This window comes from Hippocampus zosterae, chromosome 19, assembly GCF_025434085.1.
Source record: "Hippocampus zosterae strain Florida chromosome 19, ASM2543408v3, whole genome shotgun sequence".
NCBI classification, from domain to species: domain Eukaryota; kingdom Metazoa; phylum Chordata; class Actinopteri; order Syngnathiformes; family Syngnathidae; genus Hippocampus; species Hippocampus zosterae.
In genome coordinates, this window is record NC_067469.1 from 8,323,119 (window position 1) to 8,341,559 (window position 18,441).

At 43.5% G+C, this 18,441-nt stretch overlaps 2 protein-coding genes across 4 annotated transcripts in view; one reads left to right on the top strand and one right to left on the bottom strand.

Annotated features, from left to right (window-relative positions):
• Positions 1-34: 34 nt before the first annotated feature.
• cdc40 (cell division cycle 40 homolog (S. cerevisiae)) lies at positions 35-9,213 on the bottom strand. 2 transcript variants are annotated; one of them, XM_052053213.1, is made up of 15 exons: positions 8,992-9,213; positions 8,139-8,225; positions 7,831-7,960; positions 7,662-7,748; positions 7,422-7,561; positions 7,227-7,323; positions 6,942-7,081; positions 6,705-6,779; positions 6,566-6,611; positions 5,606-5,707; positions 4,682-4,908; positions 3,829-3,962; positions 2,182-2,258; positions 820-964; positions 35-525 (listed from the first exon to the last, which is right to left on the bottom strand). In XM_052053213.1, the coding sequence occupies exons 1-15, from the start codon at positions 9,181-9,183 to the stop codon at positions 348-350; spliced, it is 1,857 nt and encodes a 618-aa protein (XP_051909173.1). In that variant the 5' UTR covers positions 9,184-9,213; the 3' UTR covers positions 35-347. The 2 variants fall into 2 exon arrangements, with proteins under 2 accessions (XP_051909173.1, XP_051909174.1); XM_052053214.1 differs by having other exon boundaries at positions 4,682-4,797; positions 8,992-9,212.
• A 958-nt stretch (positions 9,214-10,171) lies between these two features.
• The window catches only part of wasf1 (WASP family member 1), a 32,156-nt gene continuing 23,886 nt past the window's right edge, over positions 10,172-18,441 (top strand). For both annotated transcript variants that reach the window (XM_052053219.1, XM_052053220.1), the window contains exon 1: positions 10,172-10,333. The gene's annotated coding sequence lies outside the window, so the exon portion shown is untranslated. The remainder of the gene's footprint in view (positions 10,334-18,441) is intronic.

The following is an 18,441-nucleotide window of genomic DNA, read 5'->3' on the forward strand; positions in this document are numbered from 1 at the left end:
TTTCCCAAAATGAAACAATGATAAAAAGAGATGATGCGCACAACTGACGGAGAGTTTATTATTTCCACATAGCTGGCCATAAAATCAAAAATGAGAATATAAAGCGCAACGGGACAATGCAAAATGAAAACATCCAAATGGGTCAATGCATTCCCGATAGCAGGTTAAAAATTAGTTGTTGTTTTTTTTTTAATCTTTGTACAAGAACATCATAAACTCCTGCGGATACAAAAATGCACTGCTACAATAAGACTGGATGCCAGTCTCGTGGCATTCGTTCGCAATCCCTCACCTTTTGCTCGGATGCGCGCCCTGCTCCCTCTATAAAAACACGTACAAGGAAACGTCTAATCCCAGAGTTTGATTTGTCCGTCCCAACCGCAGGTGATAACCTTGGAGGTTTCGTGGGGATGCCACAGGGCGCTGATGCACACCTTGTCGTGCGCTTTGATCCTGTGGTACAGCTTGGTCGTCTTCCAGTCCCAAATATTCAGCTTTCCGTCGGCGTCGCCTGACACCACGTAGCTGGTGAAACGATAGCAAAGATTCGGGGATATAATCGTGCTCCTGCGGTAAGGCAGTCGTTCCGAGAATATCCAATGACGATGAAGCTACGCGCAGACGTGTAGGGGGTTAGTACGAACCCGGATTTTTGTTTTTTGGGGGGTTATGAAGTCTTTGCCCTTGTTAGCGCTTTTGTTGGATTATTAATACCCTTCATCAACTTAAAGGGTTTAAGATGATTTATGCTTCTTGATTTACACATTTGGCTTTTTCTCAATTCAAATTCTTAGTCTCAAAGTCAAAGAGCTTACTTACCTCATGTCGGGGGAAAAGTCCACTTGGCAGGCGTAGCCGGCAACCATGTGGCCTTTAAAGATCTTCTTCTTGTTCAGTCGGAAGCGGTTTTGGGCACCAAAGATCAGAATCTGATTGTCCATAGACTGGCACGCAAGCCATTTACCTTGGGTTCGGAAAAAAAAGAAAAAAATTAACGATTATTAACATAAAAACTACACTGCAACAAAGAGTTGCACTCTATTTTGACACCTTCACCGACAACTCCAGCCTGCATTCGCTTAAATTTTGTTGCGAAATTTCCAGGCTTGTCTTGGATTATCTTGTTTGCTTGCCCAGCCCATAAAGTGAGATACAACTAAGACTTTTACACTATTAAATTATTCATAAGAAATGTAGTGGTCGCCGGGATCCTTTTACGGTGGGTGGCCAGCGCAAAGGCGCACAGAGGATTTATGAAGGCCATTTTGGTCAAAGTGGAAACCCGAGTGGACACCTACTGAGATCACATGCATAATTCAAAAGAACGGCGCAGAACGAAAAACATGCTGGGACAAATATAAACGAAGCTCGAGGGGGGTCAGGAAGAGACAGATTTCTGGTATCATTCATTTGAGCCTGACTTTCATAATATTCAGGAACTATTATGAGCTTTTCATAGCGGAAATTCACAAGTAAGTGCCTCAACTCATTTCAACATAGTTCCTTGGCGCCAAAATGGCACACAAAAACGGCAAGTAGGTGACTTTTGTTCAGCCACTAACAGGGGATGGGTTCCAAAAAACAAAAACAAGAGTGTTTTTCCCAGCAGAAAGAAGACATACTATTCGTTTTGATACACACAGATGATTCCCTTCCATCCAGTTGGCTTAATCCCAAGTGTCAAAGCCGAGGCCCGGGGGCCAGATCCGGCCCGCCACATCACTTTATGTGGCCCGCGAAAGCAAATCATGATCATTGCTAAAACCTGTACCGAAAAGTTAAATTGTCATGTGTAATAAATAACGTAGATTTTGTCAGCCTCGTTCCACTTTTCTCAACAATAATTGAGTGACAACAAACAAATGGTTGACTTGAGTGATTTCAAAAATAATAGTCCATCCATTTGTTGTGTACATGTAATAATACTCTGAGAAATATTTATTCGGTTTCACTTTCGGAACGGCTCTTTGAGGGAAGTGGCCCGTGACAAAAAATGAGTTTGACACACCTGCTTTAACCCAATCCTGGTAGGTAACATTGTGGCCCCGCTCAAAAACCCACTAATAATACAAAATCCACTTCTGCGTCTGCGTCCCCTGGAATTATTCTCCACTATGAATCCGCTCAATCACGACACCCTCTAGGGGTCTAGGAGCTGTCGGCGCGGCTCGTTTGACTCACCGTTGGGAGAGAGCGTCACGGCCGGCATGGAATGCATGCTGGGCTCGGCGATGTACTTGAAGTCCACGGGGATGTCCCTAGAAATAAAACACAAATGTTCAGTACATTTGGCTGGAATCCAGGATCTGAAAAAAAAAAAATAATCTGGGCAGGCTGGAAAAAAAATGTGCCGTGACAGAGAGATAAGCATCTTGAAAGTAAAATAAACAAAGAGCTTCAGACTGTGTGGGCAGTGCTTTTGAAGCTTGAGACTTGAGGTCTCTTTATTCTTGATGCCGTCACCAAATTCCCTGTTTTGCATCTTACTGATCGGTTGCGAAGCGGATGCTGATGTGAGCAGCATTTTATGCTAAGTGTGCACATTGAGGTTGTGTGTGTGTGCTCTTGAGATGAGAAACATCTGGAATAGCCTCCCGCTGGCACGGACGAAGCGTGCAGATGCAAACGGCGCGAATATTAACACAGTCCATGCCGTTTCCCATTGGAAATGTAAGTGGACTAAATCAACTATCACGATCAAAAGTGATTTCTGTGTCATATTTCCATTTGCTGTTCTTTGGGTCTCATGATGCTTTCATTTCGTCACTTAGTGACTCTCCCATCTTTAGAGTCGCAATTTTAATACTCTGAGTTTTAGTTTTCTTTGCTATGAGGTTCCAGACTGAACTTTAAGTGACTAGTATGAGTCTCACTGAGGGTTGGAGTCACTTTTGTTGCCGTTGGTTAATGGCTGTCGTTCAATTATTTTAAAGACAGAGTAAACATACATGATTACACAAGCTGTATCATATCAGTGTATAGCAGGCCTTTCGAACAAGTAACATGAGACACTTCTGGCGAGCCGCGCTTGATGCTGTCATGGAGCCCATTTCACAAGGCGGGTAAGAGAGCAGAAGGAGGAAAATAATAGCTGAGAGCCAGGTGGCATCTGTGGGAAAAGAGGACAGTAAAGCCAGACGAGCCGGAGCACTAGTCTGCTTTGCTCCCAGGATGTCCTAATAAAGCCACAGCACAGTCTGCGCTGTGATTCTATGTGGGAAAATATATCCCGCATTTCCTGCACTATAGGGCGCACCTAAAAGCATTCCATTCTTTCATAAGCCGACAGTGTGCCTCATATATTTATCAATATTTTGATTTCTTGGACATAGTATTCTAAATGTTCCATAAAGCGCTTTAATACAGCTGCAGCGGTTGTGAAAGCTCTATTGAAATCAAGCTGTATTGCATTGTATTCGCTTTAGCGTAGCTCCATCTAGTGGATGCATAACGCAACCGCAGCCACCATTGTGGCTTCTAATCTATGCGCCTTATAGTGCAGTGCGGCCTAGATATGAAAACAGTTTTAAAATAGATCATTCGGCGAAGGTATGCCTTATACTCTGTAGCGCTTTTTAGTATGGAAAATACGATATACATCTATTTTGGTACCAGTTAATCCCGTTTGCTCTGGCATGCATGTAAATCTTTGAAATGACAAGTGCTCGGAAGGTTAAAAAGAAACAAAAGATTTGAAACACATAAAGCTCATTCCAGTAAAACAACTGAAGAAGACGGGTGGGGAAATTTAACAACACAGGAAAGTGCAGTGCAACGCCGCCAGTTCAAGCAAAAAGGTTCCGTTTTCGTTGCATTATATTTACTCACCACTCCCAAACTCGAAGACTCTTGTCATCCGACGTGCTGACAAAGCGCCGATTCTCGTCCACGAACGTGATGGTGTTGACGGCGCCGAGGTGACGATCGTACTCCTGAACCACCTCGCCGGTCCTGATGTCCCACTGTCGAGGAATCCACAATGATAGACACATGAAATGAATGACCTCGATTGACGGTTTCATTCATAATACATAATTATAATTTTCTGCTTTTTTTTTTAAACAAACGAGGCTACAGGATGAGCATTCAAGTACACAGTGCAGATGGACAATGACATCAAGTAGACTGTGAAAACAACCAAAGAAGTGGAAGGTTATGCAATGGACGAGTCAATCACCTGACCTGAATCCAATTGAGCATGCATTTCTCTTGCCTGAGGCAAAACTTAAGTGCGGCTAACGTGGCAGGATTGGAATTCTTGTCTCAAATCTGCTCATTCAGTAAAATGAGAGCACATCCGTGTTCAATAAGAGGAAATTATTCATTCCAAAAATTAAAAAAATACAGCTCAACAACTCAAAATGAAGCGCCATTCTCTCATAACATGCTGCAACTGTAAATCTTCTTCCGAACAGTTATGTCCTATGTACTTTTGGATTTACGCCTTTTTCTCCCAGTCGGTTGTGTGGGACACTACACTGAAAGCGATGTCACTTGCGCTCACTCGCCGTCATGCGAGGCACACATGATTAAACACAGAGCTGCACCGCAGGACGAGGACAGGAGTGTGTTCACGCTGTTCTGGGCACAAGGTCACAAGGAGAAGCGGCGCCATGCGCTCGGGAGACGCGAGTCGATGAGAATGAGGCGGGGGCGGAGGGGGGAGGTAGGCAGCAATTACCTGGACGATCTTCTTATCTGACATGCCGGCCACTAAAAGATTCTGTTTTTCTTCGTCGGGATTGAACTTGACGCAATACGGCACCTTCCGGTTGGTGAATCGGGAGATGCACTTGCCTGTGGAGGAGAAAGGTTCTCTTAGACTTAACAGCCTGCAATTGGGATGAAGTGCTGTGATGGTGTGGTCCTGCTTGTGCCAACGAGGGCGGTTAACTGTTCTGCCCTCTGCTGGAGAGGAAATTCTGATTTAAAAAAAACAACAACAAAAAACAGCATAACCTCAAATGTCATGTAATAAGTAAAGAATGAAACTGTTTGCTTAATTCATTACAAGACCTTCTGGTGTGCACAACTTGGCCACCAGGGGCAGTATATACAGTACAGTCATGCAGACAAAAAAAAGTTAAAACTAAAATAAGTGAAAATACATTCATCCAAAATTTTGGATATTTTAGGAAAAAAACTCATTTAGTGAGAAAATAATAGGAATCTATGTAACTGTTGAAGTTGCCATTTAACTGACACTGGGAGGCCCCTTGACTTTTAGTTAGAATTTTAAGATGTCTACTAAGATTTAAAAAAATAAAAAATCTGGGAAATCTGAACAGTTGTTATTGTTATTTACATTTTTTGTACACTATTGATTCCAATATTTTCCCTTTTGGTTAAGGTGACTATCGGCTCCAAATATCAGTTGTCAGCCTATCTTTGACTTCTGATAACCCGGATCAGGATCAGGCTTCAAAAAAAAAAAAACAAAAAAAAAAAGAAGAAAAAAAGCATATCTCCCCATTGGAAAAAAATTGGAAAAAAAGTGAATAGATCTGCCATTAAAAAAACATTAAGTGCAAAAATGTTGCAACTTTTCGGGCCCTTCGACCACAAAGATTCGCTGTACGTAAGTCGAAGAGTTCTCCTCGCATACCGGTCTCAGAGTCCCAGAGTTTGATGTAACGGTCGTAGGCGGCGCTGAGGAACTGCTTGCCGGTGTTGTTAAAGCAAATGTCTCGAACTGCTTTGCTGTGGCCTAGAAAAAGAAAAATCCAAATGAATACAAAAACCAAACGGTGGGTGGGTGGGGGAGTCACTTTGAGGACACCAGCCCTCCCCTGTCATCTCATTACTGCTTCTCCCCAATCGCCTGCCTTTGATATCACATTTCTAGGAGGCATGTAAAATCTGGGCTAATGAGGGAGGTTTGAGACTAAAACTCAAGTGGGAACTGCGGGATGTAAAAAGCGGGATTTCATCTTTAAATGAGCCTTTTCCTCGCTCAAAGACAACACCGCTGCTACAGAACGCCACATGATGACAAAAACTACAGAGAGCATAAATATGAAATAAACACGTTGCTTCTTCCGATGGCAACATGTTTTTACTCATTTCGAACGCTGAAGTGCACCAAGAGCAACGGTGACTTGAGCCTCGCCGTTTTTTTTGGCATTCACCAATTCACTCCATAAACGGCGTGATCTACACAAGCAAATAGTGGGAATACGCAGTACATTCAGCTACCCTTCAATATGCGAAGAATGTTAGTTGCATCTCATAGTGCGATAACATAAGACAAAAACAAAAACATACATATAATAAACATAATATACATATAATGTTTATTGTGCATGTTACAGCACTTTGTATGCAGCGATGGCTGTTTGAAAGTGTTCTATAAATACTGTTGACTTGACTTGATAAAAATCATTCCTCTCTGTGTCCTCTGCAGGCCACAAGTCTCGCCATCCAGTGGCTACTGAATAATGTATGTTGTTCTGTGCGGAGAGCTGACAAGCAGAAGTGTGCAGAAAAACAGACATCGCCCTGACATCTCTCAAGAAGGCCGTTCGAAGTGACCCGTACCCATTGGCAGTAACGGTTGTCTACTTACCAATAAAAGTCCGTATACACCTCCTCTCATTGTACACCTCCCACAACTGTGGAGAGACAGGGGGGGGGGGGGGGGGGGGAATGAACAAACAGTGATTTGTCTTAGTACTCCTGTCCTTACATTGAGTGCTGCTTATTACCTTAATCTTACAATCCATGGAGCTGGAAAGCAGCAAATGACCTGAAAGTGGAAACAATCGAATGGCGCTGACCCCCTGCAAAACATGACGAAAAAAAACTTACACGCATCGATGGAGCAACCGGTGAAGTGCCAAATGATTCAAGTGGTATTTGATGCGTTCTACAATGTTCGCAGGCCACTGATTAGGCTAACGAAGCTTCGTTTGCATGTCGTACCGATCGTTTCCTCGACTAACCTTCGTGTGCCCAGACCAAACGTGAATTTGCTTTTTAGGCAGGTAACACTTGTCTGGTGCCTCGGTCGAACGCAGGTTGACTCCCACGTCCTGTGGGATGTGCAGGTAGGACCTGCCCTGGTAGTCGAACATGTCTTTGACTGTTGGAAAGAAGAACAAAAATAAATAAAATGGTTATGTGAGATCAGCAAATTATATACACAGTATGTATATTTTTTAATCAAATATAATTGCAATTCAACTATAAAGTGTTTGTCACAATATCCCCCAAAAAATAAAACGCACCATGAAGAATGGTCTTCTCTTCTGCCGGAGCTTCCTCTTCCTTCCTCCCACGTTTTTGCCTTTTGGCGGTGATCTCATCCAGCTCTTTCTTCTCCTCCTGTAACGTGACAATGATCAGATCTGATTTATAATCACAATGTCGTTCTTCAATCAAAAAAAAATTATTAAAAAAAAAAAAAAAAACAAGTGCATTACCTCAGTGGGTTTGGCCACAGATTTCTCATCAACGTATTTTGCCCACGGTCCCAAGTAGTTGTCGATATCTCCCGCATCACCGCCTTTGACCTTTTTCCTTTTGTCTGGCTTCTTGTAAGCGCTCTCGAACACGGTCAACCCTAGGGGATGAAAAAGAAATGTGGAAAAATTCACAAACAGCTCGTAACTTGAAAACCGCAGAAGCTGGGAAACGTGCAAGTCAAGGTACCACCGGCCTACCTTGATTTTTCTCAGCCTCGTCCACCGCGCCAATGTAACTAGTGCAGGTTACTTGGTTTGTGTCCACAGATGGATCTAATGCATAGCCTTTTGAGAAGTGGGATGAATGTTAAAAAACAACAAACGGTGCCAAAATGTTCGCAAAACAGGCCCGTGACAGAAAGCCTACCAAGCGACGAAAAGGTCCTCCTTTGCTGTTCGAACATGAAGTCGTTGACATGAGCGGGTTCGGCGTAGCCGGATAACATGTTCCTCGGGGCGGCCATCTGTTGGGTTTTGAACGGATTTTCCGGTCCAAACTAGGAGGGGAGAACACATGAATGGGGAATTTGGGAAAAGTACGATCCTTCTGGGTCATTTATCAGACGGGACATAAGGTTTAATGGCATACTGATAAATGATGACATGGTGCACATATCCAGTAGAGTGCACCATAGAACATCAATATGACCATCAGCTGTCTGTATAACTACTTACCTCTGGCGCAAACATGGTTTCATATCTCGGGTTGTAGGCGACTTCTTTCACGGAAGGATCAAGATGTACGCCAGTCTCTACAGACTCCTATAACATGGAGGCACAGAATCAGTTAAAAAAAAAAGTTGTCAACATGTTCTGCAATTTTAAAATATTTTTTTCTAGCAGCTTCTGATGTTGGCTGCAAACCGAGAGGAAGGAATTTCCAAAAGTAAAGTCAGTGTTGCCTACTTGGGGAATGGGTTGCTTTATTTGGTGACTTTCTTGAACAGTCTAGCAACTATTTTTCAAAACCGTGACGAGTGATTTTAAGGAACACAACATGAGAGGAAACATTTTCATTTTGTGTCCACTGCAAGGTGATCACAAAGTCAATGGCGCGGAACATTGCCAAAGATGGTCGCCATTCAGATGTTGCAAAAGCAGTGACTTTGCCATGTGTTGAAAACTTTTGACCTGAAATAACAGCAAATATTTTACAAGGGACACATTTGAAATGATAATTTAAATACTACGTTTAGATGTTGTTTTTTAAAGAAAATGCTTATTTTTCCAAAAGGAAAATATGTTTAGCTAATTTTTTTCTTCAGTGGTTTTGTTTATTCTTTGCAAAAATTAGTACATAGTTTATGTGCACAAATTAGTCGTTTGTGCGTACAAATTAGTAGTTAGTGCGCACTAATTAGTTAGCTTTTTTTTCAGATGTCATGTCTGCGGCTCCCTGATGTAAAAAAGTTTTCAATGGAAATAAAAGGTAGAGTGTGTTGACACAAATTACTGAAATTACTGCAGCAAATAGTCCGCTATTTTCTTGAGTACAATTAGCTAACGCTAAGTAGCTTCGATAGCTTACCTTGACAGCAACTTCGGGAGCGGAATTAAGAACCGCTAAGGCCATTATCGGACCAGTCTGTAGAGGTTTAAGGTGTGCTGTTGCGTCCGGGTCGGCCGTGTCCAACCTTTTGGGACTGGTACCGGAGTTTGACTCATTTTCCGAATCAGAATCGCTGCAGTACGAAACGAGGGAGGATACGGCGGCAGACATCTTGGATGTTGTGCTTTCATCGGAAGCGCGGGAATCGTCACTTCCGCTTCTTGTTCCGATTTAGTCAGATTCTATTTCTTTTTTTCGTTGTTATTACTATGTAAGTCTTACATAGTACATACTTACATACATTGTAAGACTTTGTATAAAACATTTGGATTTGTAATTAAGTTATTTACGGAAAATAAAATTATAAAAATTGAGCGTGGATGGTTGTTCGTCTATGTGTGCCCTGCGATTGGCTGGCAACCGATTCAGGGTGTCCCCCGCCTACTGCCCGGAGACGGCTGGGGTGGGCTCCAGCACCCCCCGCGACCCTAGTGAGGATCAAGCGGTACGGAAGATGAATGAATGAATGAATGAACTAATACATTAAAAAAGATATAGGGCAATCAATACTACTAATCTACTACAAAAAACAACACAATGAAAATTTACGGCGACAATCTTATTTTTTGGATAAAATATTTATTGTTTTAAAGTGGCTTCTGTATATTACATTTTATCATATTTTTATTTATTAATAAAAAATAATATATGATACATATGCATCTATGAATACATTTTGTCCGTTGTCTGCAGTAATTAATTAAAACAGTCATTTATATTAAAATAACCCCCACTATTTTGTAACATTTAATTCTCGACTTTTAAAAGAAGAATGACGAGTACATATATTTGCGCAGGTTTATACAACTCCACACTGGAGCGGTTGCATAGGACGCTTTGGCGCCCTAACAATAGCGTGGTCCGTACCATTGTCATCACTTTTTACGGGGACATTCCCTGGGAAATAAATACCATTTGAACCCTGTTATCGAGCGTCGAATATAGTCGTGCGCATTTACAACATTGCAATGTAATATGTAGATATTAGACATCTTGAAGATAGGTTAACATACTCTCCTTGGTGCATATATTACTCATCTTTACCCCACAGGATTTCACTTTGGAAGAAAAGTGGCCGGCTCCTCCTCCTCCGCCTCTTATTGCTCCGAGGAGCACATTTGATACGAGGGACAGTCATGGACACAAACCGGGGATTTAAATGCTTGCACACGGCGGCATGCTCGACCTACAAATGAGGATGGATCGGGATTCATAAAAAAAGGGGAAAAAGGAAGAAGAGGGATTTAATCGAACTAAACAGGTATTTGTTCAAAGTGCGTGCATGTCTGGTGTTTCTTTACACTCGCGTGTCACATTTAAAGATGTTTCTTCGGCTTCCAGCCTGAAGGAGACGTCGTAACTTTAGTCCTGACTTTACTACATAGGTGCATTCAACCGGTTTCAAAGTGATGGGGGGGAAAAACCCCCCCAAACAAGCACACAATAACGATTGCAAGTTAAATTTCGTGCTGATGTCAACTCATTTCACTGCAGCCTGCCCCACATCTGGGCAGCAGCCTCTTGACATGTTGCCCCTGCGCAACATCACATTAGTGGCAGAGCAAATATTTACCGTGAAGAGTACGAAGCTGACATAATATAACATGTGCCTGTCAGGATTTAGGGGCTCCCTGCTTAAGCAAACGCCCGCGCTTCAAAGCGACGTGATTTAATTTGCCCACTGGAGAGGATGGATGGGGTCTATCAGCCAGCCAGCCTGCAGTTGCCGTATAATGGGGGATGGGGAGGCTCCTTGTCGCACTGTGGAAAAAGAAAAGAAGAGAAGAAGAAGAAGGGGAAAAAAAGATCATGCTTGGTGAAATCTGAAACCTTCTTTGTACTACTGGGCGCTAGCTGGGCACTGTAAACAGATTCATTTAATGTGGAAATGTTTAAAAGATGAGGATGGGATTACATTCATTGGGGGTAAAAAGTACACAAAGTAGAGGCATGCCTTCAGGGTGCAGGTACAGTTCAATAGACCATGAAAAAGTAAGAAAAATCAAATACAAGGCAGCTCAAAGTAACAGTTTATGAACATTTCACGCAGAGCAACGTACAAGTCATGGTTACCACTTCTGCCTCATCGTTCTGCGGATCTGGGTTTGAATCTCAGCTCTGGCCTTCCTGAGGGAACTTCGAATGATGTCCACATGGTTGTGTGGGTTCTTTGCGCTCTGGATCAAAATGAACCCAAAATGGATGGACCAGCTAACCCAATACTGGGTTATTTAAACCCCACCTATTAGGTTGAGGATTTGACCCAATGGATCAAGATTTTAAAACGACCGAATTATCAGTCTCGCTGTTATCATGTTCATTTTATGACCGGCATTTTCTAGAAAGAAAACATTCTCACATGAAATTCACGAATTGACCTGGATTGAGCCCAACGTTCTCCTACTAGTTTCAGAAAAGAGAAGGTAAAAAACTTTCACGCGGAGCTCCTGTAAAATTTTAATAACGGAAAGAGATGTGAAGAAGAAATGATAGAGGCAGCCTGCTACAATGATTTTCTCTGTGATTTATACGTTGCACCTTTTTTTGGGGGGGGGTCATTTGACATTCGTTGGGCTGTTGCGTTTTCAACCATGACATTCATTGGCGCAGAGTATCGGCGCTAGTCGTGCGCAGCCTGTTTACAACAGTGTCGTTACTGTCTCCCTTTGACACTTTCCACGCTTTTTAAATTATGCCGGACCGTTAGCACGATTGCAACATTTGGCCGTGGTATTTTATTGAGTCAACAATATCGCAGCGTACTGAAGCCGGGCCGATGTCCATTCGCCATCCCAGAGATCGATTGAACAGATAGCCACGTACCGAACAAATGAAAACACTTGCAAGGAGCTGCTGTCTTATACTCACTTGGCCATGCGCCTTAAAGATATACGTTTAAGTTCATTTAAGTCTTATTGACCCCCTGGCCCCCACCCCATCCTTTTAAAGTGCGGCCCTGCACAGAATAAATTAACATGGCAACACGGTCAGGCTAAAATACAATTTGACAATAAAAAAAAAATTCTTAACATCTGCTTGTATTAACTGGAAACTGCACCCAAGACTGAAGTGGCAAAATGAAGGGAACAGACTACTGGGGGAAAGAAAAAAAAATTAATGGAACCATTATTAGAATTTAGGTTGTAAATGTCATTTAGTGCCTCCGACCGCTCACCGCTGGTTCTTGCTAAATTTGACGGATGATGTAGTGTGACGGCACCACGGCGGTTCCGACTGTGACATTTTATCAGCGCGAAAGGGGCAAGCGGAGACTTTAGAACGATAGTGTGCAGTAAGTCGTACTTTGAGTGTGACGACACCGTTCTATGTGCTCTGGGAAAGTGGCACGATGGAAGCAGCTACCGCGCAAAATAGACTGCGGGCCTTCCTTTGCAGCTGTTCACGTTCACGCCGTGGGACGGTGGCATCCAAGGCGGTCACATGACTCAGCTCTCGGGTTGGTTTTCACAACAAACGATAGCAGCAGTCCCCCCCCCCCAACCATGGGGCCATTTGCTACCGGCTGCACCGAGACGCTGAACAACAGTTAAGGTTTCATGAAACCAAACGCACGCCTTGCTCAACGGCGTCATAATACGAGCAGGATCGAGTCGACTTCAAAAACGGATTGAATTTACTCTCTGATGCCATTTTATTTGCCGCCGAAGGCTGACGTTGCTTTGCGATCGACAGTTCATTCAAATCATATCTGAGAAGGCTCCGGATATGTGTGCATTTTTATTCTGTGAATGTGGATAGTATGAAAAACGATGACTTCTCAGTCGTGTTGTTTGCTTCATATGGTATGAAAGTCACGGCACGGGCGTTAGGAATCAAATGTTCGTTTCGATAGGGATAAATGTTGGTCAAAAGAAAGAATTGTTGAAGAGTAGCGAGAGATCTAAGGATACTGCATCTATGTGAAAAGTCAGAGCGCTGGGTGACATCTCCCGTGGCCCAGGATAGGTCGAAGTGAAAATAATTTTGATTTGTTTCTATTCCATCCATCCATCCATTTTCCGAACCGCTTTATCACGGGGGAGCCTATCGACGAACAACCATCTACTCTCACACTCACACTTGGGGGCAATTTCGAGTGTTCAATCAGCCTGCCACGCATGTTTTTGGAATGTGGGAGGAACCCGGAGTACCCGGAGAAAACCCACACAGGCACGGGGAGAACATACAAACTCCACACAGGGAAGTCCGGCGCCGGAATCGATCCCACGACCTCTGCACCGTGAGGTCGACGTGCTAACCACTGGGCCGCTCTCTCAAAATATTGCTTAAAAAAAAAGTTGGGGACAACAGGAGGCTCCGTTTGCAATTCTCATGCTGCTTTTTTTTCTTTCCTCGCCTGTGCGTTTTTTTTCCCTCAAGGCCATGTGATCGAGGAGCGTTGGCCCGCCTCCTGCTGAGGCTGTCCGACCTTTCACCTTTGTTGACATACCTCTGATCCTAAAAAGAAAGGTTCTTTTCTCATTTCTTGCCGGAGGTGGAGAGAGAAGTGGATGGATACGAAATAATGTCGTGGCAAACAAAGTGGGTTGGCGAGGGGAGGGGGGGGGGGATGGTGCAAAGTTGTAATGCGGAGCGGCCCTTCACGTGCCATTTAGACAGTCCCACCTCCTATCTCTCAGCTTTTGGGATGCGCCGGGGAGCAGCCACACACTCACACAGGAACTATTGTTCGTCCTCTTGGCAAGGGCCCACGGCTCCACAATAATGCGGCTTCTGTGCCCGTTCTCCGCTGGCCCCGACGGTCGGACACCGGGCTCGATTTGAACGGCTCGGCCTTGCGTCCCTTGTGCTTCTCTGCGACTCACTCCCCTGTGCTTCGCTGTTGTCCGAACTTGCTCATGGATGAGAATTTAGTGGCCCGTGACACTTAAAGCAAAGTCCAAATTGTGCTGCTTTGGCCATTTCTTCACATGACAACAGCATTTTTTTAGAGGGGGGGGGGGGGAGCTGGGTGGGATTTGCTGACTGGCACTGAAAGAGGAGTTCAGAGCAGTCAGATAGATTCTCCCATCGTATTACAAATTCAATCCATTGATTCTGGTCAACTTGGTTGCGTTCTTGTAAAACGTACAAACAATTCTCTTGGCATTGTGAATAAAAATCTCAATGGCCTCACCTGGTTAACCAAAGAAGGAGCGAAAACAGTTTTTGTCCTCACTAGAGTAGTGCTTGAGTCTATCGCGGCTGACTTTAGAGCGAGAGGCGGTGTACACCCTGGACTGGTCCTCAGCTAACCTCAGTTTTTCCAGCCATCCCTCAATCCATTTTCTAGATTGCTTGTCCTCTTTAGGATTGCAGGTAAACTGAACAGCCATCCGTATTTGGGCGAACAACGGGGCACACCTTGGACTACTCACCAGCCAATCCGCTGTTCATACCACTTTCTCGTAAATACCTGCACCTAACGTGTTTGACATTTAACCATTACGATAAAATGAGACCAGTGCAAGGCAACTATGACTCACCAGTCGGCCCACTTTTTGTTTTTCTTTGTCTACTTTCCTCAGAATGTCAGTGTCGTTGCGGCCCAAGTAGGCGATCTAACACTCCTTAGGGTACTTTCCAAAAAGTCTTTCCTCGCCACATGGCTGTAAAGAACGATCCATTTGTTACAATCATTTCAGCGTTGTCACTGATACGCACTGACGAGAATGCGAACACGTCCGACGTCAAACATTCTGGCGGCACAGAATGAAGCAACATACTGTAGTTTCTGGTGAGTGACCTGGATTATTCTCTCGGGATGAGAGCTAGAATGAAGTGCGAAATGAAAAACCATCCAGGCCACTCCTATGGTGGTTAGTGTTTGGATTTATGTCACGTCCGAGGGCTGCCTCGCTCCGCTTTAGCTTTGTTTGGAACTAGCTACGGAAATTTCCGGAACGGCAATTGTTAAGAGCACTAACAGGTGAGTTTTGGGGATAGGCCTTGGTTTGTTTGCTTGGTTTAGCATCGCAATTTGATGACAGGAGATATCCACTTTTCGGTCAACAACTCTTAAAAACCTGACTTTGAATGATGCCAGATGCGCTCAGAGTTTATTTGACTAGATTTGAATAAGCAAAACGTGAGACGGAGATCCAGTGTCATGCGGTAAGGTTCATGACTGGTGAAAATGGAGCATAATCGAAGGCAATTATTACTTATTTAGTCTTTATCTTGCTTTATTTTTTTGTACTCTTCATATGCTAGGGGAAGGGACAACAAGGGGAGGCACTGCCTCACTTGCCTACCCTGAATGCACATCCCTGCCCCTAAACTTGGCAAAACAGTACAAACGGGACTTTTTGTCAAGTTTTTTTCACAAAAGGCAAATAAAGATGGCCCTGAAGCAGCATTTCTGCATCAAATAAGCGCGAGCTTCCCCATTAAATTTTTTCCCCCCCATCGGTTTGCAGCTGGGGTGCTGAACAACTGTTGCTTTCAATTAAAATGCGCCTCCGATAATAACAGCAAGGATCCAACTTTGGATTGATGTGGCGAGTCCCCTCGAGCAGAAAACCTTCTGGGCTGACGAGTGACGAGACTCAATTTTTTTTTTACGTCTTCCAACGGGAACATTGTTTTTTGTTTGCGGTGATGAGTGAAATCATCAGTTGGACGTGGCCTTCGTTCTACCGTCACTTTAAGGAATCAATTCGGTGTGTGAGCTCAGAGCTAAATGCCGTCATTTCACCAGGACAGACGACTACCGCGGTGCACAGGGCAAAAAAGGGAGTCATGGTTTCATTCGGGCTGGGAACAAATCTTTGTTTCAGTGAGTGACGTGACATTTTGTCGGCATTTTGCTCATGAGTACACCCACAAACAATTCTGAAGATGCCATGCCCAAAATAACATCACCAAGTGGGTCACTTTGCTTTGAAACGCCAGTTTCAGGGTCATTTGAACTCTTTTTTTCTTCATGGAAAAGTTTGCCCCTCAGCCAGTTTAATTTAGTGCCATGACATTTGTTTGGAATGTCTTTCCAAAACTCTTAAACAGTCATGGTTAAAAAACACACAGCAAATCAACCATTTTGTTTAAAAAAAAACAAAAAGACATTTTAGGGTCATCTTTTTTCTAAAATTCAGCACCCAAAGCCAATTTAATTTAGCTGCATGAAATTTGGTAGAAATAGCTTACAGGATGAGACCCACCAAAAAGTCTAAACAACCATGCTTTGAAAGCACGCAGAGGGTCAAACATTTTGGTTTGAAAAGCCAATTTTTTGCATCATTTTGGCCTTTTCTTTTTGGTCAAAACTTCAGCCCCTGATGCCAGTTTAATTTAACTGGATGTAATTTGGTCAGCGTGCTGCTCATGACTCAACCGACAAAAACGTCTCAAAGAGCTATGCCTGAAAACGTATTACTAGAAAGTCTACCAAAGTGCTTTGCAAAGGCCAGTTTAGTTATTTTTTGGGGGGGTTTAAAATTCAACCGCAAAGCCAGTGTTAGTGTGCAACGTGGATTTCGTTAGGTGTGGCAACCCACAAAAAATTCTCAAGAAAAATTGCCCTCCTGATTTGAGGTGGCCACTTCATGCCTCCACCCCCCAAAAAAATATTTTATGCTTTTTATGCTTGAGATTTAGTTCAATTGCCACCAAATATATACGGAATAGATGAAGACCCTACTCTGCGAGGAAATCGAATTTTCGTCCTTTCATGCGGGCGGCGTCTGGCATCGCAAGATGGATCACTTGCCCGTGAACACGAAACGAACAATATATGACAAAAATAAAAATAACCCTACTACGCACACTTGAATGGGGAAGAAATGGGGGAGAGGACACTAGCGGCTCTTACGTAACCGCTTTCATTTATAGACGCATGCCTACAGCTTGGTGTGTGCACGAAGCCTCTGTTATATAAGACTGGCAAAAACATATGTGTGCGCTCGCATTGATGCATCTTGCACTTTGACTTTTCTGAAGGTCTTGTGTCTTGGGGACACACGTGTGTGTGCGTACGTGCATGTGTTGTCCTTCTTGGCCCATCGCAGTGAACTGGAAGATGGCCAAGATGTGTGAATGTTGATTCACTGCCTTAAAGGTCGGAGAGGGAAGCCATTCCGTGAGCCAAGCTAGCCGTTCCCGCGAAAAATGTCATTCTTTTTGACATGGCCACTTGCCACTAACACGCGTGTTGTTTTCTAGGACACCGCGCGCTTTGCAACGCTGTGAGCTCGGAGCGAAAAACATTCAAACGGCGGCGTGGATTATGGGTGAAACGTGGGGTTGGCAATCTGCATCGGTGCTTTTACATTATGACGTTTATCTTGTTACTGGATCAATAATGTGTCGAGCTTAAATTGACGTTGACTCAACCGCAGATGGGAAGAAGCGTTTATAAGTAAGCATGCCTATATTTAAATGCAGTCAGAGTTCCATGTAGTGGACAAATGGCGCAAAGACGCCATTCTGCAGGACTCTGACATTTAACAGCAATTATTATTCACGAGAAAGTAAGAACATCTCGGTGTCTGACCGGTAATACTTTTTATGCTTACTTTTTTGAAAAGGCCTGAAGTCAACGAGTTACATTAGATGTGAATGTCTTTTTCGTTCGTGTTCACAAACCAAGGTAATATTTCCTATTGAAACAAATGGAAATGAAATTAATCCGTCCTTCCACGGTCAAAGCAAAACTGTTCGTAAACAGAACATAGTGTGTAAGCAGGGGTAATGTTTCTTTTTGAATAACTCTTCACAAACCAAAGTGTTTGTAAATGGAGTTATTTTAAAACGGAGGTTCTAATGTACAACTTTATATTATTTTCCATCTTAAAAAATATAGTCTTTAAAAAATGTTGAGGTTTTCGAGGAGGCTGCAACTGATTAATGGCATTTCAATCGAGAAAGATGCTTTGAAACACTAGATTTAACATTTGGGTGAATGATGAACCACCATACCTTGGAAGCTGTAATTTGTATTTGCTTAATGCCATGACAGGTAAATAGCGAGCTTCATGTTGCAGGCTGCATAAATAACGCATCCCCCAGTGACACAGATGCAAACAGGGAGAAGAAGCCAACTCAAATTCAATGCAGACAAGCTGCATCTCACAAGATCTGCTCCCCCCGCCCCCCCAGCTACCTGTGACTACTGACAAAAAAGAACCTCCATACTCTGCGAGCAGTTCAACTAGAATCCCACGTCAATTCTTGCAATAACTTCTTAATCAGCTCTTACGAGCTAAATCCTCCAAAACTGTCTGGGTGGAGGCGGTGGGGGGGTGGCGGGGTAACATCCAGTCTCCGGCAGTCCTCCACTCTGCAGGCAAGAGTGGAGGTGCTCGTTTCACTGCAGTGTAATAAATGAAAACGAGCGTCGTGCTTTAAGCCTCAGGGGTAAAGAGGGACTGG